Genomic DNA, 26,535 nt, shown 5'->3' on the forward strand with positions numbered 1-26,535 from the left:
TGATCATATCTGGGATGCCTTGTAAATGCTGTTATGAAGAGACCTCCACCCCCTCGTACTCATACGAATTTATAGACAGCCCTGCTGGATTCATGGCTTCAGTTCCCTCCAGAACTGCTTCAGACATTAGTCGAGTCCATGCCACGTCGTTTTGCGGAAGTTCTGCGTGCTCCCTTGGGCCCTACACAATATTAGGCAGGTGTATCAGTTTCTTTGACTCTTCACTGTATAAGAAATGTATGTCACTTATTGTGAAATCCAGTTGTAATTTTAAAGTTAATATAACACCCTTGTCTCCCGTAATTTGATAAGAAACATTCGTGTAGTCACATTCTACAGCTATGGATACATAAACGAATGTAATAAAAATAAAATAAAGTAAATAAAAACAATAATCGGGTTTCGAGCACGGAGCGCAAAATTAATAAGCTGCGTCGTTAGCCACTAAGACACCATTTCCTCTGAGGGTATCGCACTGTAAAAGGCACAGAAAATGTCTCCAAAATACCTCGAAAACTTTGGCCGTCGTTTTTTCAGAAATGGTCGAGTATCTATGGATAAGACGAAACACGTGTTCGCTTAATTTTACTCTTCTTCCACTGAGCGAAGTTCCTGGGAAATCGGATTATGGCGCTTGCTGCGCTCTCGTCGTAGGTACACAGCAACACCGAATGACTGGTCCACGTTCCAAGCCACTGAGCTCTCCCGACTGATCTATTCTGCTGTCACTGCTTCTCTACCGACAACAGAATACTCCGCTCCTCCCTTTATACTGGCAGGTTTACCTCTCGTGACATCTAATGGTCGATACCGCATTACACAGGGGTGTTCTCATACTTTTGATCAGATAGTGTGGAGAAATTACTACTATGTCATGTAAATAAATACGATACTTTTCTAGATGTTCATCTCGTCATTTGACGTCCTAGCAGTTGTGCCAATTCCAACTGCAGCGCAATGCATGATTATTCCTTAGACAAAGCTACGTTGAGTCAGAGAGGGAACAGAAGAAATCTGGATTTGTATCATAGCCTGGCACTAATTTTCAGCAGACACAAGATATCCATTACACTCCAATTACTGCATTTCTGAATGGCCCTTGCTGATTTCATTTCATATCATTGCATTTTCATGGATTTCATTCGTTTCCGTTCGTGAAACTTAATTCCTACATATAATCTCTATTAACCGTGAACAGATCCGAATTGTATCATCGGAATGACTGATTAACTGATGCCAGGAGGCTGGAGCAGACAGTTCTACATCAGTATCTACATCCATACTCCGCGAACTACTGTGAAGTCCATGGGAGAGAGTGCTTCCCACTGTACCAGTTATTCGAGTTTCTTCGTATTCAGTTTACTTCTGGAGCGCGGAAAGAATGACACTCTAAATTACTTTTTGATTAATCTAATCTTGACGTCACGATCCCTATGGGCGTGATACGTAAAGGGTTGCAGCATATTCCTACGGCCATCATTTAAAGCTGGTCCTTAAACCTCTGAATTTAGGATTTCTCAGAGGAGTTTGCATTTATCTTCAAGTGTCTGCCAAATTAATTCTTTATATCTCTTGTTACACCTATTTGGTACGAGTCCCACACACAGGACCAATATTCTACGATGGGTCGCATGGGTGATTGTTAAACAATCTGCCTTGTAGAATGATTGCATTTCATTAGTATTCTACCAATGAACCGCAATCTGTCACCTGCTTTACTTATGACTAAACCTATGAGATCGCTCAGTTTCAAATTTTTATAGCCAGCTATTTTTATGAGTTGACCGCTGCCAGTTGTGACTCTTTGATACTTTAATCACAGAATACTATGCTTTTCGTTTTCAAAGTTCACAATTTTATATTTTTGTACATTTACAGCAAGTTGCAATATTATAAAAATCTGACTGAATATTTGTCCAGCTTTCTTCAGATTGCACTTCATCATCTGCGAAAAGTACTACTAATACTGTCTGCAAGGTCATCACGATTCAGCATAAACAGCAAGCGTCCCAGTACCATTCCCTGCGGTACACCCAAGGTACACTGTGTGATCAAAAGCATCCTGACACCTGGCTGAAAATGACTTACTTTCAATCAGGTGCTGGAAGGATTCTTGAGGAATGGCAGCCCATTCTTCACGGAGTGCTGCACTGAGGAGAAGTATCGATGTCGGTTTGTGAGGTGCAAATGGCTCTGAGCACTATGGGACTTAACTTCTGAGGCCATCAGTCCCCTAGATCTTAGAACTACTTAAACCTAACTAACCTAAGGACATCACACACACCCATGCCCAAGGCAGGATTCGAACCTGCGACCATAGCGGTCGCGCGGCTCCAGACTGTAGCGCCTAGAACCGCTCGGCAACTCCGGCCGGCGGTCGGTGAGGCCTGGAACGAAGTCGGCGTTCCTAACAATCCCAAAGGTGTTCTATAGGATTCAGGTCAGGACTCTGTTCAGACCAGTCCATCACAGGGATGTTATTGTCGAGTAACCACTCCGCCACAGACCGTGCATTATGAACGGGTAACCGATCGTGTTGAAAGATGCAGTCGCCATCCCCGAATTGCTCTTCAATAGTGGGAAGCAAGATGGTGCTTAAAACATCAATGTAGGCCTGTGCTGTGATAGTGCCACGCAAAACAACAAGGGGTGCAAGCCACCTCCATGAAAAACACGACCACACCATAACACCACCGCCTTCCGATTTTACTGTTGGCACTACACACGCTGGCAGATGACGTTCACCGGGCATTCGCCATGCTCACACCCTGCCATCGGATCGCCATATTGTGTGCTGTGATTCGCCTCTCCACACAAGGTTTTTCCACTGTTCAATCGTCCAATGTTTACGTTCCTTACACCAAGCGAGGCGTCGTTTGGCATTTACCGGCGTAATGTATGGCTAATGAGCGGCCGCTCGACCATGAAATCCAAGTTTTCTCACCTCCCGCCTAACTGTCATAGTACTTGTGGTGGATCTTGATGCAGTTTGGAATTCCTGTGTCATGGTCTGGATAGACGCCTGCCTATTATACATTACGACCCTTTTCAACAGTCGGCGGTCTTTGTCAGTCAACAGACGAGGTCGGCCTGTACGCTTTTCTGATGTACGTGTCCCTTCACATCTCCGCTTCACTATCACGTCGGAGAAAGTGTGACATCCAGTCACCTGACCACGTTCGAAGTCCTTGAGTTGAGCAGAGCGCCCCATTCTGCTCACTCACGATACCTAATGACTACTGAGGTCGCTGATATGGAGTACCTGGCAGCAGGTGGCAGCACAATGCACCTAATGTGGAAAACGTTTGTTGTTGGAGGTGTCCGGATACTTTTGACCGCACAGTGTATTTCTACATCTTTCGATGACTCTCCATCCAAGATAACAGGCTGCGTACTCCCCGCTAAGAAATTTTCAATCCAGTTACAAATTTCGTTTGATACTGCATCGCACTTCTGATAATAATCATAAATGTGTTACTGAAGTTTTCGAGGATTTTCGGAAATAGAGAAATACTGCATGTTCCTGACAGCCTTGAGTCATGGCTTTCAAGATGTCATGTGAGAAAAATGCAACTTGGGTTTCACGTGATCAATGTTTTTGGAATCCATGATGGTTGTCATGGAGGTGGCCAATTTTTTCGTGATACCTCATTACGTATCAGCTCATAATGTGTTCTGAGATTCTACTATGGATGGATGTCAAGGGTATCAGACGATACTTTTGTGAATCACTTCTTCTGTCCTTCTTGTAGACTGGTGTGCTTTGTTCCAATTACTGGGCGCGCTTTTCTGTCCGACGGATCTACGGTAGATAATAGTTAAAGAGACACTAATTCAGCTACTAATTCGTTACAGAACCTGACAGAGATTCCATCGTGCACTAGATTTTTGTTCAATTTCAGCGATTTTAGCTGCTTTACAACACCTCTGATACTAATGTTTGTATCACTAGTAATGGGCAAAGACGGGTTTCAGCATAAAGACCCCAGTATTCTCATAAGTAAACAAACCAGTCACTTGCACTAGCATAATTTAATGACCTTTATGTAAATAAACTGTTCACTTGGCCATATGTTTTGCTTATTTGTAATGTAATGGTCAATAACTGTCATGATACGCCGGACGGTCTGGGGCACCTTGTCACGGTTCGCGCGGCTCCCCCCCATCGGAGGTTCGAGACCTCCCTCGGGCGTTAGTGTGTTTGTTGTCCTTAGCGTAAGTTCGTTGAAGTTAGATTAAGTGGTGTGTAAACTTAGGGATCGATGACCTCAGCAGTTTGGTCCCATAGGATCTTACCACAACTTTGAAATTTTTTGAACTGTCATCATAATTACCGTAATTTATGGGCAAGATGGCTGCCTAGTTGGTTCATCTTTACTTGAATGTTCAATACATTTAGCTTAAAGTAGTAACTGTCATTTTAGTGATGATAATTTATGATCTGAAGAAATGATGCCCCCATCACACCAACTTCGCTGCTATCGGTCGTTTCCCCATCACCATTGGTCCTTAGCGTCATTCTTAATGTGGATCCCACGCTATTTACAGTTTCGTGACCAATTTTTACCGATTTTTTTAAGAACACACACATTTCATTCCTCGTTTACTGATTCCCCCCACTTTGTAAGAAAATACACATAAATAAGGATTTTGCTACTATTTTCCCCCACTTTTTAGGAAGATACATGTAAATACTCTGATTTTTTTTAAGATAACGCACATGAATATGGTTTTCGCTGCCATTTTATCGATTTTTGGGAAACGCACATAAACATGAGTGGCTTTAAATGTTTAAGTAATTTCTTTCTAGTACCCCACAAATGGCTACATTTTGCAGGAAGACACACGTAAAAATATCGGTCAAACAATCACCACATCACGGTAATCTAATAAATTACAATGATATTCAGCGTTAAAAAACTTTTATTGAACAAGAAAATACACACCAGACCTAAGTTTCGCTCAAAAACGAACTTATCCCTATGCACTTTTTATGCATGATGCAACTATCTGTTCCCCTTACACTACACAATTACAGGGTGCGGCCCGTAAATCCGGGCAAATTTCAGTTTGAATTTCCCGCCATAGCGTAGTTCCACAGGAGGTCGCGATCGGCGTTCTTGAAAGCCATAGGCATCTAGTGCACGATGAGAACCTCAAAATGGCGGAGATGTTACGGATAAGTATGGAGTACAACCAAAGAGCCGCCCACTAAAATAGTTTGATTCTTCGGATACCCGAGATTAACGGTTTACGATATTGTGGCCAAGATAGTGCTTCGGAGAAGTCTGGGGAAGGTTCCGCTGACCCGGCGAGGAAACTTCATTCGAGAAAGCACGTGTCACGAACAGCGGCAATCATCGAAAAGGCTCAGGAGCTGATTTCGGAGGACCCGGGGCAATCGCTGAGGAAATTGGCGTCAGTATTGAATGTCAGAGAGTGAACAATGCGTCGGATGGCAGAGGAGGATCTCATACGAGCCATTTAGACCAAAACTGGCTCTCAGAAAAGGTGAAAGGAGTTCCTGTCCACGAATAGCCCGGATTTGAACCCCCTCCAGTACTATGTTTGGAGCATAGTCGAAAGAGTTACCAATAAGACGAGGCACCCTAATGTCGCATCTCTATGCACCCTGTCGAAGCAGCATTCGCGAAAATGGACAGCGCTGTTTTAAGGAGTGAGTGCAATCGCTTCAGGACAAGATTGGAAGAGGTCATTGCGACTGAATGGGGTTACATCGAGTAATGTTACTCTTGAATGATACAACTATTTATATGTAAAAGGATTTTCATTGTCATTTGTATTTTGTTTCAGAAAATTTACTTTTAAAAAAGTTTCATTTGACCGGATTTAAACGCCGTACCCTCTGTACTGGAACTGTAAAAAAAAAAAAAAAAAAAAAAAAAAAAAAAAATTTGGCGTGAACGCTTCTACAGAGAAGGGTATATGAAGTAGCGAGGCCCGCACCAGGCCGGAAGAGAGCACGCCTATGTGTTTTTTGGATGTGCCTATCGTACAGCCGTATTTCTCTCCAGTTGGTGTCACTGTTCTGAATTTTAGTAACGCGAAGCCTGCTTTAGACCGGCGGAGTCTTATGTTTCTGAAGCCAACTGCCACATCTAACTGTCACTAATAGTTCGCAATGTAGTACTGGAGCGAGTTAACTGCTGGGAAGGTATTCGAATAATTTCAGTGTCTATATTTAAACAAGCACAACATAGCGCAGTGGCTCTTTAAAAAATGTAAAAAAACATTAAAATTTCCATACGCTGCACAGTAACCCCTATCACACTGCGGAACACCCTGCGTCTTCATTGCAAAGCATCGCGTGTCCCAAGACATGTGCGTGTAATGTGACGTCGCACCACCTCGATCGACAGCTACTCGCAGGAACAATGCCCTCCCCCACCCTCCGCACACAGCGGAAGTAAGTACAGAGGCACTGTGCGTAGGCTGTTGCGACTGGTTGCGTGCCGATGCGATGCCCCTCTGCGCCTACGTGCGAGGCAGTACTCCTCTTCCGACTCTATAACCTAATTTGTCCTGAATTATCGAAATCATGTTGCCACAGATCGTCAATTTTCGTTTTCCATTCTTCTATATATTAAGCTCGTCAGCAGTGTAGATGCATGAGATGTTAAACTGATTTAACACCTGTCTGCACTTTCTGTATTCGGAATTGTGTGGATGATATTTTTCCGAAAGTCTGATTGTTCGCCGCCAGTCTCATAGATTCTGCACACCAACTTGAAGTCTTTTAGGCGCCTTTTCCCCTAATGATTTTAGAAATGGAAATGAGCGTATAGCATCGTTGGCCGGGAGGTCCCATCTGGGGAAGTTCGGCAAGTCTTATTTTAGTCGACGCCGCATTGGGCGACTTGCGCACCGGTAATAAGGATGACATGATGACGAGGACAACACAACACCCAGTCCTCAGGGGAGAAAATCTCCAACCCGGCCGGAAATCGACCCGGGCCCGCTGCCCGGGAGGCAAGCACGTTACCACCCAGCTAAGCAGGCGGACAATGATTTTAGAAACTCTGATTTAATTTTATCTGTCCCTTATGTTTCTTCTTCTAACACGTCATCACATAAGTCCTTCCCCTCATTGAGCCCTTCAATGTACTCTTTTCACCTATTCGCCCTTTCCTCTGCGTTAAACAGTGAGATGCCCATTGCATTCTTAATGATACTAACCTTGCTTTCAGCTTCATCGAAGATTGTTTTGACTTTTCTATAAGCTGAGTCAGCGCCTCCGATGATCGTTTCTTTCTAGATTTCTTCACATTGTTTCCTGCTACTATATCACCTGCACTTCCCATTTACTTTATCCCTAAGGCACTTATATAGCTGTATTCGTCTCTTTCCATGAACATTTTTGTACTTCCTCGATAAATTCGTCACTCGGTTCATGTACAGCCGCTACTTCTCTCACTGTAGGCACTTCGCGAGAAATATGTGGGAGGGAGTAATGTGTTCGCTCGCAACACTTACAAGAAGCGGTAACGAGATCATCGACTTCCCTTTTGTCAGAGTATCGCTTACACCCATATTCTCACGAATTTTCTAGTCTTCACTGTATGACATAAATCGACCTGATTTTGACGAGTAAGCCTGGCTAGAGAGCCCCAGCCAAATCACAGACCCCTGCCAATTCTCTCGAAATCCCGTCACGTTGCTACAGCACTGTTCCATTAGTTAGAAGGCTGTCTAGCCCTCAACCCGTCACTGGCTACGTAGAGAGCTATCACAACGAGAAAAATTGCACGCTAACGTACACGGAGAAATTCACCACCATGCAGCTACTTACGTCCAGATAGTTTTCACAATTCGTCAGCGGCATAATAGAACAGTAGGAGGTATGTTTGCCTATATCAATTTCAATAATTATATTTATCTACATCAGCTCCAACTCACACCAGTCCTCAATCCTCTGCAGATTACCATGGCCTACCCGTCTCACAAACCTTCTATCGATAGGAGCCTACATCTGAATACGTATTCCAGAAACTACTGTACAGTGCATCATGTGGACTATGTCGTAGCAGTATTATCGATTTTTTCATTCCTATTCACACTTACATGCGTAATGATCTAGAAAACATGAATGTCTGTACACCACTGCATATATCTTAATCTCGTCTATGATCGCTATAGGATTTTTAATGGCAAAGGAAGTCTTCTACACCTTTAGTATACGAGAACTGCACAAAGAAATTCAGAGACATAATACCCACAGTTTATCGATAAATATCTCCCCGTATGTGTTCTAATCTCCTTTATCATGCTCCTATGATCACAACGCTAGAAATACTATAGCGTGATGGTGTTAGCGTCTTTGTTGACAGGATAGTGTTTTGTGAGAAATACATTGTTTTTTTCCAATGGCCAATACTTCCATAATACGATTCTAACAGTAGCACAGAGCTTCCAGTACATTATCCATTGAATAATTTACATTGGTGCAACAGCCCCGCACCTCCACACATGGTTCAGTGCCACTGCAAGTACTGGGATAGGTTTGGGATTTAATCACGGCACTATTCATTTTACTCCCACGCGCTATTCGAGAGTGGATCGATCATGATACAGTACCTCATCTAGAGCAGAATATATCCACATGAGCAATACGCATGTGCATAGTGGTAGTTATTTATCTGGAATCAAACCCACTACTTACACACTTATCCGACTATCGTACATCGAGAGCTAATTAACCAATGAGTCAACAGGTACAAGATGGACCAAATCGGTGTTGATGTTCCAGCAACAGCAGCCATCTTAACTCCTCTTACATTTCAATCCGATTTGTAATGCAACAGTCTGTAGGTGACACTCCAATGGGATTTGCAACCACTCTCCTCCTGCATGGTCATTTCTTAATGGGTGGATTACACCCCCTTAAAAATCCATGCAAATGCATTTGAGCCTGACTTATTCTTCTGCGTTAGCTCACCAATCTGTTAGTTCTTAATGTCTGGGTTACTTCGCTTAAGATTCCAGCAAATGAATTTGAGACCACAGTATGCATTCTACTTCAGCTCACTCCAGATGGTTACTGCTATGCAATTTACTGCAGTTAATGCTTCCGAGGACAGTGCACGGGATTTCTAGTATTATTAATGTGCAATAGATTTAATTACGTTCAGGTCAACTGTACAGTGCATGGGGGGGGGGAGGGGAGGTACACCGCACCAATATTATCGATTATGCTTCCATCCCTCTCTCACACGCTTGTCAAGTAAAAATAAAGATTGCCTATATACCTCCCAGTGCACTCTAATATACACTTATGATTCCACGAGAAATATGTCGTCTTTCTCAGAGATTTTTTTGTCCATTACATGTTCGAATGGGGTATGCCAACCTACATTATTCTAGCAGCATCCACATGATGCTTTTGCTTTGCAGATCAGCGACATAACACAAACAGATGTGGACTCACACGATTGGTAGGCAGTGACTATGTAATATTGAGCTGTCGAATTGATATTAAAGTGTAAAGTATCATTTAACCACAAATGGGTTAATGCGTGGCCGGCCATGGTGGCCGAGCGGTTCTAGGCGCTTCAGTGTGGAACCGCGCGACCGCTACGGTCGCAGGTTCGAATCCTGCCTCGGGCATGGATGTGCGTGTTGTCCTTGGGTTAGTTAGGTTTAATTAGTTCTAAGTTCTAGGGGACAGATGTTAAGTCCCATAGTGCTCAGAGCCATTTGAACAGATGTTAAGTCCCATAGTGCTCAGAGCCATTTGAACCATTTTGGTGTTGCTACATTAAAATCAACAGCTTGAGTGTCCTCACAGATCATATTTCTAAAGTATCTGATTGTTGTGAGGATACGTGGTCTGCAGGAAGCACTATGTGTTACAGTGGAGAGTAGTAGATCTGTGGTATTATCTTGCTTAAGATAATGGGAGTATGTGCTGTTTGTGATTTCACTCATTTAATCATTCTAAGATCTATGAAAGTTCAATGCAAGATGGTATACCTATTCCAGTAGGTTTTGGAAGTAATAAATGTGGAATTCGAAACATACAAAAAACAGTTAAACACAGTCGCACAGTTTTCAGGCATTTGTGAAGGCTATTTAAGTACAGTGATGCTGTGTGTGGTACTCCCCCCTCCCCCCCACCGCCACCACCACCATTAACAAATGGTTCATTAAAACTACAGTTTCCCATGTCATGTACATGCAGACAGCCCCCTTCTCATTTTAAAATGTAATTCGCTTACTCTCAAAATACCCAGCCATCTAGTGAAACAATTGAATCTGATGTGTGAAATATAGTTTACAAAGGTCTTTCATGGGTCTGTCATGGTTATTAATGTACAATGATGCTGAGTGTGGTACTCCCTCCCCCCCATTAACAAACTGTCCATTAAAACTACAGTTTTCTATGCCATATGCTTGCATATACGTAGATTGCCTCCTGATTTTGAAATGTAATTTGCTTATGATGAATGAAAATATCCATTCATTCAGCAGAGCAATGCAAGCAGATGTGTGTAACAATTTCCAAATGTCTGTTAGGGTTGGCTGCTGACAAGATGACCGCGAGTGTAGAAGTGTGTGATTCTAACGTGAGAAATAGTTAAAAAAGGGAGTTTGTAAGAATTGTAACGCTGAAATAACAACGCTAAAAGAACGAATTGCAAGCTTACAATTCATAGTCAGTGCTTTAAGACGATATTGATCCACTCAAGAAAGAAAATCAGGATCTACCATCGAAGCCAACACTATAAGTGAAGTGATGCAAGTCAAACGTAATAAGTCGTCGGAGTGGATGAAGGTGTCGTATAAAGATAGTTTTCCAACTGCAGAGAGAACAACAACCTTTGCTAAGACTGTTATTTTACCGATAAAAACAAATATCATGTTTTGGTAACAAGTGACAGTGATAACGACTCTCCAAAGGAGGATGCTAAGTTCACCGGACTTGGATACGATGTGACGTCATTATGACGTATACACGCTACATCGAAAACGATAGAAACCGTATATCGACTATTCGACTTTTGTGAACTTTCGAGAGGTTGTGCTCTGCGCCATTCGTTTAAATGTGTTTTGCGTTCAAATCGTGTATTGTACTGTGTGTGTGTCCTGTGCGTTGTTTTTCGTTGCTCGTCTCTAATTATGTGTTTAGCATTCGAGAGACTAATGAGAGAAAAGCTGAAAAGAGTTCAGCATCGATGACGACCGACAATTGCGTGGTTATTGTGAATCTCAAGCAGAAATTGATGTACTTCTGACCCAGCTGAAGTGCGTCGGTTATTCTTACTCGGTGAGAAGAAGCACTCAGCAGCCAAAATCTTTAGATGTGTCAAGACACTAACCTTTCGTTAAGATTACATTGAGAAATCCACTTCCCCTCGTATTTAATCTCCGGTTGACGATTTTTCTTCAACAATGCCTCATATTTTTCTTTTTAAGTTCGAAATTCAATCATTCTACACACCAGTCATTACTGGACACTAAGGTACCTGTCTCTGCGGTCCGAGTGTAAAATTACTTGGAATTATGGTTGATAAAAGACTATCTTGGGATGGACATATAAATTACTTAACTAACAAACTTGCACGAGTTCTCTTTCAGCTATATAAATTAAGAAAAAAAAAGTCAGCAAGAGTATGCTGCTACAATCTAATATGTACTGACAAGACCAATTCGATGAAACCATACTAAAATATTGATAATAAATAAATATTATTTTCGGCGTAAGCATTCAATACAACAATCACACAATCTAATCTGGTCGGGACATAAGAAGACTTCACTTTTTTACGAAACGTGTTGTCCTTGGTGTTTTCAAGGCCACGGTCAGGAATATTTCTATTAATATCCAGCTCTTTTATTGTGGCGAAATACATATACGCTGCCACACTGAGCTGTTATCAGAATCGAACGTGTCAAAACAAACCACTAGCTGACGACAGTTTAGAATCTCGAGCGTTCGTAAACGTCGATAGGTGTGTTAATCGACTAAAGCGTATATACGTCATAATGACGTCACATCATATCCAGGTTGGGTGAACTTAGCATCCTCCCTCTCCAAACGATTGTGAACCTGTAAAACTCAGTGACCTGGAAATGAATAGTGTTTTTTGCAAAAAATCTCAACAACGAACACGGATCATCAGGAGAAAAGAGTAATGTACTATTACTAACAGACGGTCATGGCTGAAATCTATCCAGCATGTGCTGTGAGAAAAATCGCGACATAGCAATGACTACCGTAGTGTAGCGAAACCAGGGCGGGATGTTGAAATGTTGCACACACTAACTCTCAGACGAAATTTATGCAGTAAAATGACTTTATCGTCTGTACAATGGGATAAAAAGATGTGGCAAAAAATGAAGCAGAGGTTTGCGTGAAAACGCTGCAAAATTTTTTACAAGCTAACAAATGCAGGAGTACAGTAGTTACCATACTGCCTCATAGGCACGATCTAATTTATAGTTCGTGTGTAAACAAAGAAATTCGGAAAAGAAACATTAAAATAAGGAAACTGTGTTCACAATACGCTAAGCGCGATGTACTGGATATAAGTAACCTGCATCGAAATCGGTACACGAAGCATGGAATGCATTTGAACTATGAAGGGAAAATGTTTGTTTGTGATTGCGGTAGTGAAGTAATTAAGGAAAGACTTCTAAGGAATAGAACAGTCTATCAGTTTCCTGTACATCCTTCCAACAACGGCGAGGAAAACAAGATTAACAAGGAAGAAGAACGAAAATACAACACTACTGACGATCCTAATTTAAACTGAAGGTATGTGGCGCGGTAAATTTGACTCTCAATTATCAAATCGTGAATACGCCCGATCTAAATATTTATCACCATAATGTGCAGTCCCTGCGTAATACGATCGATGAAATTAACGTACTGTTAACAGATGAGCATGAAGATATCTCAGTGTTACGCATTTCTGAGGACTGGCTTAACCCAGAGTTAATCCAGAATACGAAGATAAACAAATTCATTTTGGCTTCTTACTACTGCAGGAAGCAGGGTGGGGTGGCAATCTACACAAAGGAAAATGTAAATTTTATCATCCTACCTGACTTAACTAGAACAAATGTCGAAAAGGATTATGAAATTGCAGCTATACAAATTGCAGCTATACAAATTACTGTTTACCGATCACCATCTGGAAATTTTGAACCTTTCTTAAACAGAATGGAGTCATTATTAAATAAAGCAAATAAAATGGGTTGTGGTTTGATAATCTGTGGTGACTTCAATATCAATTTCCTCACAAATCATGGAAACAGAGAGACCCTTTTGAACCTTGCAACATCCTATAATTTAGAGGCTGAAGTATGAGCTACACGAGTACCGTAATAGAAATTTGCCAAACAGCTCTAGATCAATTTCTAGACAAGAACAGTTTAGGCTACACAAGACTTCAGTAAAAATGTTCAGTGTGGGTTTTAGTGATCATCTTGCTCAAATATTAAACATAAAAGCATGTCTTTAAGAAGCTCGTGTAGAAGTTATAATCAGGATAATGTACTACTTCAGCAGCTTTTTATTGCAGAAAGAAAAATGGTCAGAAGTTGTGAAAATGAACGATATAAACGAAAATTTCTACACTTTCATTGAAGCATTAACCAATTTCTTCCAAATTGCATTCCCACTGAACACTGTAACAATATGGGGCAACTCTAGAACAAAAAGTTGGATCACAAGGGGAATAAGAGTTTCGTGACAGAAGAAAACAACACCTACTTCATGAAATATGTAACTCAAAAATTTCCTCACCCGAAGTATGTACATACCATAAAAATACTCCAAAATATTAAGAAATGTAATAAAAGCAGCAAAAAATGCACAATGATGAATACATTTATAATTCAGCTAATAAATCAAAGGCTATGTGGAGTGTTATACAAAAAAGGATCTGGAGAATACAGACAATCTTGCAAAAATATAACACTATCACAAAAAAATAAAAGAGAAACAAACCCCTTAGAAGTAGCCAACACATTTAACAATTTTTCACAGGTGTTGCTGATAGTACATTACAATAAAAATTTAAGAGCACCCAGGCAAATGAATACAAAATAAGTGCATGTAGAGGATCAATGTACATTGGTTCTGTTTCACAAGATGAAGTAGCTAAAGCAATGAAAGGACTAAACAATTCCAACTCTGCAGGCATGGCAGATTAAAACTGTGTGTCACACCAACATTCGAACTCGGGACCTTTGCCTTTCGCAGGCAAGTGCTCTACCAACTGAGCTACCCAAGCACGAGTCACGCCCCATCCTCACAGCTTTAATTCCGCCAGTACCTCGTCTCCTACGTTCCAAACTTCACAGAAGCTCTCCTGCGAACCTTGCAGAACTAGCACTCCTGGAAGAAAGGATATTGCAGAGACATGGCTTAGCCAGAGCCTGGGGGATGTTTCTAGAAACATCTAGGCCTCACAGACATCAGGAAACTATACGTCAGTATTTCACAAATGATTGTTTTTGGTATGTTTTGAATTCCACATTTATTGCATCCAAAACGTGTCAGAGTAGGTACACAATCTTGCATTGAACTTTTGTTAATATCTTAGAATGGCAGAGTGACCAAAATCGCAAATAGCACATTTCCATCTCAATACTTCCACTATGGATGGTGCTAGTATCATACAGGCTGGCATACCCCATTCAAATATGTAAAGGAAAAACAAAATCTCTGGAAAAGACAATGTATTTCTCCTGGAAATGTAAGGGTGTATCAGGGTACATAGGGAAGTATACAGACAATAATTTTTTTTTTTTTTTTTTTTCCTCAATCAGTGCATGAGAGAGGATGGAAGCATTATCGATAATATTGGTGTGATGCACCCTCTGCCAGGCACTGTACAGTGGCTTGTGGCATTATCTGGAAGAAGGCAGGTAGACCCGTGGTGAGACTGGTCGTGACCTGCATGTAATTAAATCTATTGCACATTAATGATGTTAGAAACCCCATACACAGTTATCAGAAGCATTAACTGCAGTAAAATGCCTAGCAGTAACCACCTGGAGTGAGCTGAACTAAAATACATGTGGAGATCTCATATTTATTTAGTGAAATCTTAAGGGAAGTGACCTATACACTAAGAACTAACACTCAAATACATTTGCATGGGTTTTTAAGGGGGTGTAATCCACCCACTAATAAGTGACAGTGTAGGTGGCAAGTGGCTGCAAATACCATTGGCATGTCACCTAGAGACTGTGGCGTTACAATTCACACTGAAGTGTAAGAGGCACTAAGGTGACTGCTGTTGTTGAAGGAAACATCAACACTGATTTGGTCTAGCTTGTACTTGTTGGTTATCTGGCTCCTGATGTACAGTAATCAGATAAGTTGTAAGTACTAGGACTACTCCTAAACAAACAACTACCACTATGCATATGTGTGTTGCTCATGTGGATATACTCTGCTCTAGATGGGGTACTATATCAGGGTCAGATCAGTCTTGAATAGAGTGTGGGAGAAAAATTAATAATGCTGTGATTGAAACCAGAATCTTGTCCTACCCTTGCAATAGCTCTGAACTGTGTGCAGAGGGGTCAGGCTACTGCACCAGTATAAATGATTGAATGAATAGTGTATTGGAATCTCTATGACACTGTTAGAATCATACTATGGAGGTACGCCCCATCTGAAAAAAAGATTATGCATGTCTCACAAAACACTATCCTGTGTAAAAAGACTGTGACACCATTACACTGTCATATTTCTAGGGTAGTGATCACAGGATTATGATAAAGGAGATTAAGATATGTACAAGGAGATATTTGTAAACAATGCTTCAGTATCAATGAATTGTGGGTGTTATGTCCCTGAATTTCTTTTAGCAGTCCTCATATACTAAAGATGTAGCAGTAAGGTTTCCTTGACCATTCAAAGTCCTATATCTGGTGTAGGGATCATAGATGATATCAGGGTAGATTCAGAGGCATACAGACATTTGTTAGTACTCTGTCTTTACCCATATGTATGGAGTAGGAACAAATAAATCAATACTACTGCTATGACATAGTCCATACCATGAAATGTACAGTGGTTTGTGAATATGTGTTTAGATATAGGTTCCTGTATATAGAAGGATTGTGAAATGAATAGGCTATGGTGATTTGAAGAGGACTGAACACTGGTGTGAGTTGGAACTGATACAGATAAATGTAACTATTGAATTTAAAATAGCCAGAGACACCTGCTACTGTTCCATTATACCACTGACCACAAATGAATAGAAGCAGTACCACTCGTAAAAGTATCTAGATATAAGCATCTGCATGGTGGTGAATTTCTACTTGTGATTTAATGTGCTATTTTTTTCTCATTGTGATAGTTCTTTACATAGCCAGTGTTGGGTAGAGGGCTGGATAGCCTTCTCACTAATGGAACAGTGATGTTGCAATGGGATGCGATTTTGAGAGAATTAGCTGGAGTCTGTGACTTGCCTGGGTGTATCTAGAAGAGCCTTACTCATCAAAATCAGGTAGATGCTAATGCCATATACTGAAGACAGAGAATGATCAAAATACAAAACTTTATGGAGAATAGATGATCAGAACACCACAGGATAAGACAATGAAAGTAAATTTTCTAAGAAAAAAGGAAGGGAAGAAGTGACAATGTACCATTTTTCTCAGGCTTCTGGCATCCAGGATGTTCTGTACAATTGGTATCCAGGATGTTCTGTACAATAATATTGTATGGGGGACTGATGTGTATCAAGGCATAAGAAGAGGAAGATTTCTGTTCACGACATTGTCAGAGAACATTGACAACAACAAAAGTTTGATAAGTGGAAGTTAGCATGGTATTTTTTCATGTTACAGTGCATTAAAATTCTCTCCTTTTGAGAAAATGTCCTGTTGTTAACATAAACCAGGAAAACTTTGTGTATGATAGCCTACACCTAACAATTTTTCTACTTACTCTACCCTGTAGTGTTATTTCCCCAAAAGTGGCAAAAAGCCAAATCTCTGCCCCATTCCACTTCCATAATGCACTAGATGAAGATTAAAGCACAATTAACTGTCTTTAAAACCACAGATATGTTTTTAACCAAAATTTTCCAAAAACTGAGCCCAAGTACATTATAACACAGTGTTAGGTGATGTTGTATTTAAAGTTTCATGAAGCATGGAAGTAAAATTAATGGGGAAATTTTCTGAAAAGCTGAAAATCTGTCACAATTCTCCACATTTAATGATATCTCACTGCAAACCAGCTTTCCGTGCCTAGTATAATGTAAGCTCAATAGCTTTTTAGGAGCACTTCAAACTTGGGAACTTTCTTGTGAATGCATTGGCAGTTAATCACTATCATTTTAATCCTCCTGCATATAGGGGTCATTTCTTTGGATTTTATACTGACACTTCCAGGTCCCCTACAGCTATTGTTATCTGGACTGGATGAAGAGTTGATGTCAAAAAAAAAAAAAAAAAAAAAACAACTGTGTGTACCCCACACGCAGCAGCCAGCCACCTGTGTAGCAGCTTCTGATATGTGCACACCTGACCCATTTGGGTGGACCCTACGGTTCTCACCCCTATTGTGCAATCACAGGTAGTCACAGCCTCGCTTGCCACAAAACCTTCAAAGTCTCTGGTTCAATCCTTCCACTCAGCTCGGAACAAGGGGGCCATGATCAGTCCTGGGGACAATGCTGCAAATTGTGAGTTTAATTGAAACTCCACTATGCATAGCTGGCCTTCTCTGCCTGTACTGGATTGATCCAAATGTGATCTCCAAGCCCACGTGACCAGTGTGTACCTCAGTCTGTAGTTGGTTACACCCCAGTCCCTCAACAGCTGCTGGAATAGCCACTTCAACCCACTGAATGAGGCCCCAGACATACATATTGAGAGCACCTGTAGTTCCTTCTCATTCCTTCCTGCAATTTTCCTAAGGGTTACCAATATTTGCCATACTTTTCAACTGCCGATGATTAATAAACCCCTATCCTTCTGCATTTGCCCACTTCTGACACAAGCCACAGCACGTTTCTCAATAGGTGAAGTGAGTCTCATTGGGTCTGTTTCAGTTTCAGTGAAAGACAGCACCTCAATCTTGTTGGTTGAGGAATCGGTATAATGTCCTGAATCCTCCCTACTTCCTGTCTCCCCTATACAGAGCACATAGCCTTAGCACTGGCATGCCACTCATAGTCAAGTGGACAAGTAGTGACAGATCCCACACTTTCTGTAGCGGAGACATGATCCACAGGAGAGGACAGGTACCTTTGGTATCTCTGGCATACAACTCTCAGTTGCTCTCTTTCTCTCCCAAAGCACCCAGTCACCACAGTTCTCAATCATTTCACAGTCATTAGGACAATTTACAGCAGCTTACAATCATCAACTAATTCATCTCACGATTGAGAACAGCGTTCACGGTGGGGCTACAATGTGACTGGTATGATGTTCCACAGAACAGTAAACAAATGGCTTTAAAATAAGCCTGCTGATTCTCTTTTAACCCATTAAGCTAAAATATTACTATTTCCCTTTCAGAACTGAAGCTTTTAGTACAGAAAATGAGATTTCTACACTGCCGTGAAAAAAAGTTAGCACACCCATTTAGAGGTCTCCAATTCATTCCATATTTATTCTTGCTTTAGTGCATATGCAGTATATGAAATTATCACATTTACAGAGCAATAGCACAAGAGATTCTGAGGTACCAGGTATCAGTCCATGCTGAAACACCTATATTAGAATGTGGGTTAGCCTCCACAGGCAGCAATGCAGACACCAACTCTGGCATCCTGTTGACCGTACAGATGGCAAATATTGTCCTGGTATACATTACACCGAGCCTGCTTGACCTGTTCGTGTAGTTCTGTAAGGTTTTTAGTTGATGACTCACACGAGACCCTTCTCGTCACACTGTATCCCACACCTGCTTGATTTCAGACAAGCCCAGTAATTGTGCTGGCCAGAGAAGTTTCCACACATCTTGCAGAGCATGTTGAGTTTCGCAGGCAGTGCGTCGATGAGAATTATGCTGCTGGAACAACACATCACTTTTCTGTTGCAAGAACAGCAAAAGAATTGGTCTAACAGTGTTCTGCATGTACTGAGTGCTGGTTATCGTCCGCCCCAGAAACACCAAAAGTGAATGAGAGTTGCAGCTTGTCATATTCCAGACCATAAGACCTAGGGTTGGGCCAGTGTGTCTTGGACAAATGCACTCTATGAAACAGCACTCGACAGGTCTACATCGTACGCACCAAGAACCATCTTCTGCATGCAGGCAGAATGTGCTTTCATCGCTGAAGACCACGGTGCACCATTCCATCTTCCTAGTGATTTTTTGATGGCACCATTTGAGCCGTGCACATCAGTGCTGTGGCACAAGTGGAAGGTGGGATAGAGCTGTGCTTACTCGTGGTTCCATTGTTAATAACCAGTTTGCAACAATTCATGTTGACATGTCTGGACTCACAAGCCCTTTTATCTGTGCTGTGGTAGCTGTACTATCTGCCGCTGCTGTCCTTACAGTATGACAATCCTGGCAGTTGTCTGTGTTGCATGGACATCCAGAACCACATGGTCACTGTTGTCAACATCACCGCACAACTGATGCAGTGCCTCTAACTTGTGTGACAATTCTCCAATAGGACTATCCTACCACTTGGAAGGCTACAATTTGACCATTTTCAAACTCGCTCAGTTGGCTGTGGCAAGCACAAGTGCATCCCTGTGCCAAGGTTGCCTGCTTGCTTCATATTTTTGCACCACACTTAGCCATCTGGCTGTAAGCATTTGCTATTGATGGTTAGACACATGTGACACTCTTGCAGCTATGTCACTGTGTTATCTGTTGGTGGACAATGTTGAAACGAAACCACTATTGGTACATCTACTATCCCCAAGGTGGCATATGCCATCATCAGATCAAAATTGATGTTGCCTTTCCAAGTGTACTATTTTATTTTTTATTTTATTTTTTTCTGGCAGTGTATTAAGATTAGAGAATACAAGTTGCCTGAAAATTTTATAAGGTTATATTTACTAACAAACTTGGAAGAACCACAGTTGTTGTTAACCTCAATCCTACATAGCACCACAGTAGTATTTCAAACAATCTGTTCTAGGCTCACACCATGGTTCTGACATTCCTGTTGTGTTGGCAGAAGAGCCAACACCGTGTTACTAGAGGAGGCCGAAATGCACGCATTTCAGCTCACGCAGGCTGGTGTGAGGAGGGAAGAACTATACTGACATGAGGTCTGGAACATGACAAACGCTCTTGACGGTACATGAGTCACAATATTATCTGTTCAGAATACATTAGTAATGATAGTGACTGAATATGGCACTTTGCTAGGTCATAGCAAATGACGTAGCTGATGGCTATGCTAAACTGTCATCTCTGCAAATGAGAGCGTAGGTAGACAGTGAACCATCACTAGCAATGTCGGCTGTACAACTGGGGCGATTGCTAGGGAGTCTCTCTAGACTAGACCTGCCATGTGGTGGCGCTCGGTCTGCAATCACTGACAGTGGCGACACGCGGGACCGACGTCTACTAACGGACTGCTACCACCTACCAAGTGTGGTGTCTGGCGGTGACACCACAATTCCCATATCCATCTTCCTGGTCAACCTTTGCAATTTGTTAATCAAACTTTATTTTTAACTTCCACTTTTCTTTAAGCACGTGGGGAGCTGGGTCCAAGGCCGTGCTGATGTTATACTCTGAGTTGTAGTTAATAAAGTTATCAGCAGTTTTAGAATACAAGGGAGCAGTAAGATACACTGATGAGTATGACCTCCAACATCCTCATTCTGACCAAGGTTTTTTGGGTTTTTCAAGCCTGTAAGAAAGCCTCAGTTAAGAGATGTAAGGAGGCTTTTCATACTTGTCTAGGCAAGGTTTGAGCCATTTGCCATCTCCATCATCTCCATCTCTGAAGAGCAACATTTAAATGAATGATGCACATGGCACACAAAAGTTTCCTCCCTTAGGATAATTGACATTTCTGATAATAAGACAACCACCTCACCACAAAATTAAACTTACAATAACTGCAAAGCCATGGATGGGCAATTATTCATCATTAGCAGACCATGAAAATGATAACAAAAAAGAAGATTGCAACATATACAATCAGTATTACCAGGTTCCATTGCATCTGAGCATTATCATTCAAACATAGAACTCAGAAGAGAACTATTATGTGTTATCCTTGATACACTGATCAGATTCTCCTTTGTCACTCCACAGTTTTCTGGAAAGTTTAGTATATTATATAATCTGGTTATGACAGAACTGAAATTATGAGCCTTTAGAAATACAGCAACTGTCTTGAAACTGCTGCACTATAAATCCAAGTGATTTGATAAGATTATAGGAGATTCTGCTAAATTCAGTTTCTTGTTCATTCTCGACAGCTGCTTTAACTATATCAAGAAAATTGAACAAGTACAAATACCTAAATATATCCAGTGAAGTGAAAAGTAGTACAAGAAAGTCACATTGACTTACCATAGCTTTGGTAACTAATTCATTCTTAAACAGAAAGCAAAAGAAAAATACGTTTGCAGCCTCTCCCTTAGTGCCTACTGATTTCAGGTGCAAGCAATACACCATATAGGTTCTTTGATGGAATCTGTGATATATAAATGAACATCATTAGTTATGTATTATGCTACTAGCTCACCAGTTTGCTGCCACTTGTGTATGAAAAGTAGAACATTATCTGCACCTATTCTGACGTGAGAGCTACAAGTAGGGCAGCAAAACTTTCCCATGATCTTCAAAGTTCCCTTCACTTAGCATTTAGTAAACAGCTTATAAAAAATAGTGGGAATGACAGAAAATAAATAGTCAATTTCTTTCTCTGAAATTTTGGTAGCAGTGTTATTTCAACAAAAGGGTCATTTTTGTTACAGGAGAATGCCCGGCTTTTGACTGGGCAACCACCTGCACCTCCAAGACCATCTCCAGCTCAAAGGAACAGGATTAGAGCCATCAACATTGATCGATTCTCACGAGTATTTTTCCCTCTGCTGTTTGCAATTTTAAATTGCACTTACTGGGTTATGTTTGCTGAGTTCTTGTAACTGTCTATTGATTTTCAATTTAAAATATGATTTGTTAAAGCAAGTCTCCAAAAAATGGAAAGAGCTAATGTGCATATCATGTAGTGTCAGAAATTTTTTAGAAGCTTCTATTTATACATGGAAGTAACTTTCTGCTCTGGCACTGCAAATAGTAATTTTTCTTCAATTTCAGTCTGGTTAATGTGAGTAAATGTAATTGCAAGACATCAGATGAATAATTAATGAATGTATAATCTGAGGTTAGTTCAATCACAAGAACTGCAATGCAGTGATACAACCAAATATGCTTTTTGTAAATCCTGTACTAACCACACAGATTGCAAGAATTTTCTGTCGCAACTAACTTTTGCTAATACTGGTGCTATGTGACAGATATCTTCATAACATAAATCAGAACTCATAAAAAATGCACAACTAGCTATATGTGAATGTTAGTACAGATTACTAGAATGCACCTGATGGAATGAAACTGTATTTGAGATACAAAAACTTCTATAAATAAAATGTTAAAATATAGTTGGAATGTAAGTGTTCTCTGGTACAATAGTCATAATGACCATTTTAGTGGATAAGTGGACCTAAATGTCATAATTTAAAGAAAATATGGGATGTTTAATACTAAGTTCCTAAGAAGCTACACGAAAAAGAGGTCATAAATTTATTGTATAGTAGCAGTCTGTACAATGTCACATGCTACAAGTGTTATAGGCCCTGTAGGTAACTGTTTGCAACTTACAATTGCAATTAATGTCACAAAAAACATTCCAAAATTTTGTTGTTTGGTGTGTCTTCTTGTTTATATATGTTTAAAAATATTTATTCTGCGTAAGGAGCATTTTTAATATAAAATTTCCTGGTGAAAAAATTTTCTTATTTAGTATTTCCAGCATTGTCATAGACAGATTATTCTCCCCAGTTATTAGTGGACATTATCTAAATCAAAAAGAGGGAGAACATTTTGGAATAATTTTATATAATGTTGCATAGGTGATTCAAAGATAATAAAAATCTTATGAGTATTTCCAAATTCTGCTCATGGTGACCATTTTCATCAATCACTAATAAATACTCATTAAATCACAGAGAGACAGAACATTTTGACTGACTGTTGCCTTTGTGATAGACTTCAAGGTATTACTGTATTTCATAAAAAAATAAATCATCAACAAATTTCATCACATTTTCTGTGCTGGTAATCAAAAAGGAAAGTGAATAAATAACTTGTGTTTTAGACAGTCCTTTCTCCACAGTTAGGTTTGGAAGGACAAAAGAGTCATGGATGCTACTATTACAGATGTGAATGGGACATCAACCAGTGTATACATTCTCAAGCAAAAGATGTGAATAAGTTGTTATGCAAATATAAATCTTCAGATTAAAATGTTAGTAAGGTAGAATTGTTTTCAGTACATGTTGATAGTGTGTCATAAATATTGTACAGAAAGCACTGAGTGGAAATTATAACATTGGAAAAATGTGTTTGGTAAATACATTGTATGTGTATCGCTTCATAAATGAACTAAAGCTATCTGTAAGGTAACATGAATTTGAAAATTCCATTCATCATTCCCTGGAGCTCATATTTCACATTAGAAAAATTCATTGGTTGACAAAACTTATTTGGTATTAGAATACAGTTCCGTAGATCACCTTGATTTTAATGGACATGTACATGAATGCAGTACAGTGTGGTACAGCAAAATAGTCATAAACTTGAACATAAAATGTTACTTCAGTTTTACAGACCATATAGATTGTGTGTCCCATACTGAAAATTGCCTGTTATTGATCTCATAGCCATGTATGTTTCTCTTTTATCTAATCCTCTACAAACATATCTGATTCAGCTAAAGCACTCAGACAGAAAAGCAGCAGTAGTTTAACTCCTGGGAAGGCTGAATTCCAGTCAAGACATAGTATTAAGGCCACAGACAACAGGAAATCCAAGTCTATCCAAATCAATATTATTTTACAAGCACAAAAACTGAGCAATTTCCTTGTCATATAAAACTTTTGTTGTAAAATGTGATACCAAGTATAAATATTTAAATCGTGTTACAAGTCAGTTAGTGAATTTTTTATCTTAAAGTATGCTATGTGACTGGCAGTGTGTATGGATTTTTCCAATAATTGTGTGGGAATTTTGCTTAATTTTAAAATGAACTCTACTTTTTCTATCATTGAAATGTCTTTGAAATGAGTTATAATAATGCACATTCTAAAAATTTACTCAATGTTCCTGAGTATTTTTTTTCTAATTTTGCAGTAAATGCTAATGCAACAGAAGTGTCATTATTCATGAGTGATCTTCATATTTTGAAAGACCAAAGTACTTGCAGCAGAAGCATTAAAGTGATTACATCTCAGTCACCATATTTTGTAAGCTTGAAAAATCAGACAAGAGTAACTAATTTAATCTTTTCTTTTGCATTTGTTCAGTACAGAACTGTATTCAGTTCTCTCAGTTGCCAATAAAAATAATAAATATTCTTACACTTGACAACACAGAACTCTCAACACCACGTAAGGTGAAGGAAGTTAAAAAAAAAACTGTAATGAAAAATATTCTTAAATACTACTGAAACTGTCTGCCAAGTTATATAGAGTTTTTAACTTGAATAAATGTTTCCAGTTTACTGCTTATAAAAATTACTTGTTATAAAAATTTCTGTGTAAACATGTACATGAATAGAAATGCTTTAAATTATTAATGGCTTTTGATGAAAAATTATCATCCTTTATTTTTAACTGTTGCTTGTAACTACAAATAATTTATAGTTTTCATTCTGCACACACAATTTCCCTCCATCAGATAAAGGACTATAAATAACAGTTTGGTGGCAACCAAGTCTTTTCTTCAACACACATGAGCTGCATTCCGTATCCTAACATAATTCCCTCAATCCCAGTCACAACATAATTAATTCCCATCCTTTTACGCAATGTGATGTCATGGTTCAATCCAATGCACAAAAGCACTTACACAGTTTAAATAAGCCACACGTATTCTTCTCTTCTCTTTGTATCTTTACTTTTACTGGACTAATTGTAACTTCAAACAAATATCACATGTGCTTCAAAGAAATTGAACAGGCTCAAAACATTGGTTGTCAGAATTCGCAATAGAGAATTCTGTATTCACTTTCAAATAACAGTGTACTCCTTCACCTTTATCCCTCCTCAATCATTTCTATGTAAATAAACATCTTATCCAAAATATATAAACATACTTTCAGAATTTCTGGAAAGATAAATATAGTGATGGTGATAAAATTTCCTCTTTGATATTTGGAATCCATACAGAAGTGTTCCAAGATAATATTCCTCCAAGACTGTACAAATGATATCAGCTGCAACACTGAAAATTTAATTTATTTCACAGTTAACAAATTAACCTTTACCATAAGTCACTACATTAATATCATTTACTTTCAAGTCTTTTTTTCCACAATATGACTGTTATGTTTACAGTTACAGTTAATATGAAAACTGACTTTAACAATGTTGTACATCAAGCTTGTTACAAAAGTTTTAAAATTTGTGCTAAATGAGAAATGTATAATTTCTATTTTTTCGCTTATTATGAGAAACATTTTCTGAAGCTATCTTGCTAAATTAAAAAGTAGAAAGCATCATTGCAAACAGTACAATAAATGTACTATTGAAAAGTATGCTATGCAGAAATTATAAAAAATTATGCTTTTCATATATCAAAGAAATGCAGGGGATTGCTGAGTAGAAAAAGAAAGATAGCAGCGAAAACAAGATGATCTTCTGAAACAGCAGCTGTGAGACAGATAAATATAAACTGAAAGTATGTACAAGCTAGATGATAATAAATTGAAACCAGCAGAAGTCACATTTAATGAATTTTTCCTTACCTACAAGAGTACTTTTTTTATATATGTTGTCAATGACTAAAATTTATTTTCTGGAAGAACAAATTATACACTGTTATTATTTGTGTATGACATTGGCTAGAAGCACATAACTTATATACAGAGACCCACAACCTCTCTGTTTCTTGGATATAGGGAAATCTCTACAGAGAAACTTCATTTCATGTTGTTTATGAAGTTTTTGGTAGTGATTAACAAGACATGTTATGTCATTTTCTGTGAGCTTACCAAGTATTTTCACTGTGTGGATGATTAACATCTGCTACGAAAACTAAAAAGCTGTTGTGCATGTGATACCTTCTCTTACCCCATCCCCAGTCCCCTACTCATATCACACAAATCAAAATGAATGATAAGTTACAGTTCTAGAGATAAATAACCTGTTACTATTCAGGTAGATGATGGGCTACATCACAATAACGTTTTCTTAATCTGTATTTATAAATGTTTTTTATTGATGTTAAGACAACACTATTATTATAGCTTGTATTTTCACAGTCCATACTGTCTTATGAGGCAATACTAATGGAAAATGGGCCAACAATGAGTAAAATACACTTCT

The 26,535-nt window shown here is 39.4% G+C and overlaps 1 protein-coding gene across 3 annotated transcripts in view; it reads left to right on the top strand.

Annotated features, from left to right (window-relative positions):
- Window positions 1-26,190, top strand: part of LOC126184933 (glycine receptor subunit alpha-2) — a 476,927-nt gene extending 450,737 nt beyond the window's left edge. For all 3 annotated transcript variants that reach the window (XM_049927604.1, XM_049927607.1, XM_049927606.1), the window contains one exon: window positions 21,904-26,190. In XM_049927604.1, coding sequence (XP_049783561.1) covers window positions 21,904-22,074 — 171 coding nt within the window. In that variant the 3' untranslated portion in view covers window positions 22,075-26,190. The remainder of the gene's footprint in view (window positions 1-21,903) is intronic.
- The last annotated feature ends 345 nt before the right edge of the window (window positions 26,191-26,535 follow it).

This window comes from Schistocerca cancellata, chromosome 4, assembly GCF_023864275.1.
Source record: "Schistocerca cancellata isolate TAMUIC-IGC-003103 chromosome 4, iqSchCanc2.1, whole genome shotgun sequence".
Classification (NCBI taxonomy): Eukaryota; Metazoa; Arthropoda; class Insecta; order Orthoptera; family Acrididae; genus Schistocerca; species Schistocerca cancellata.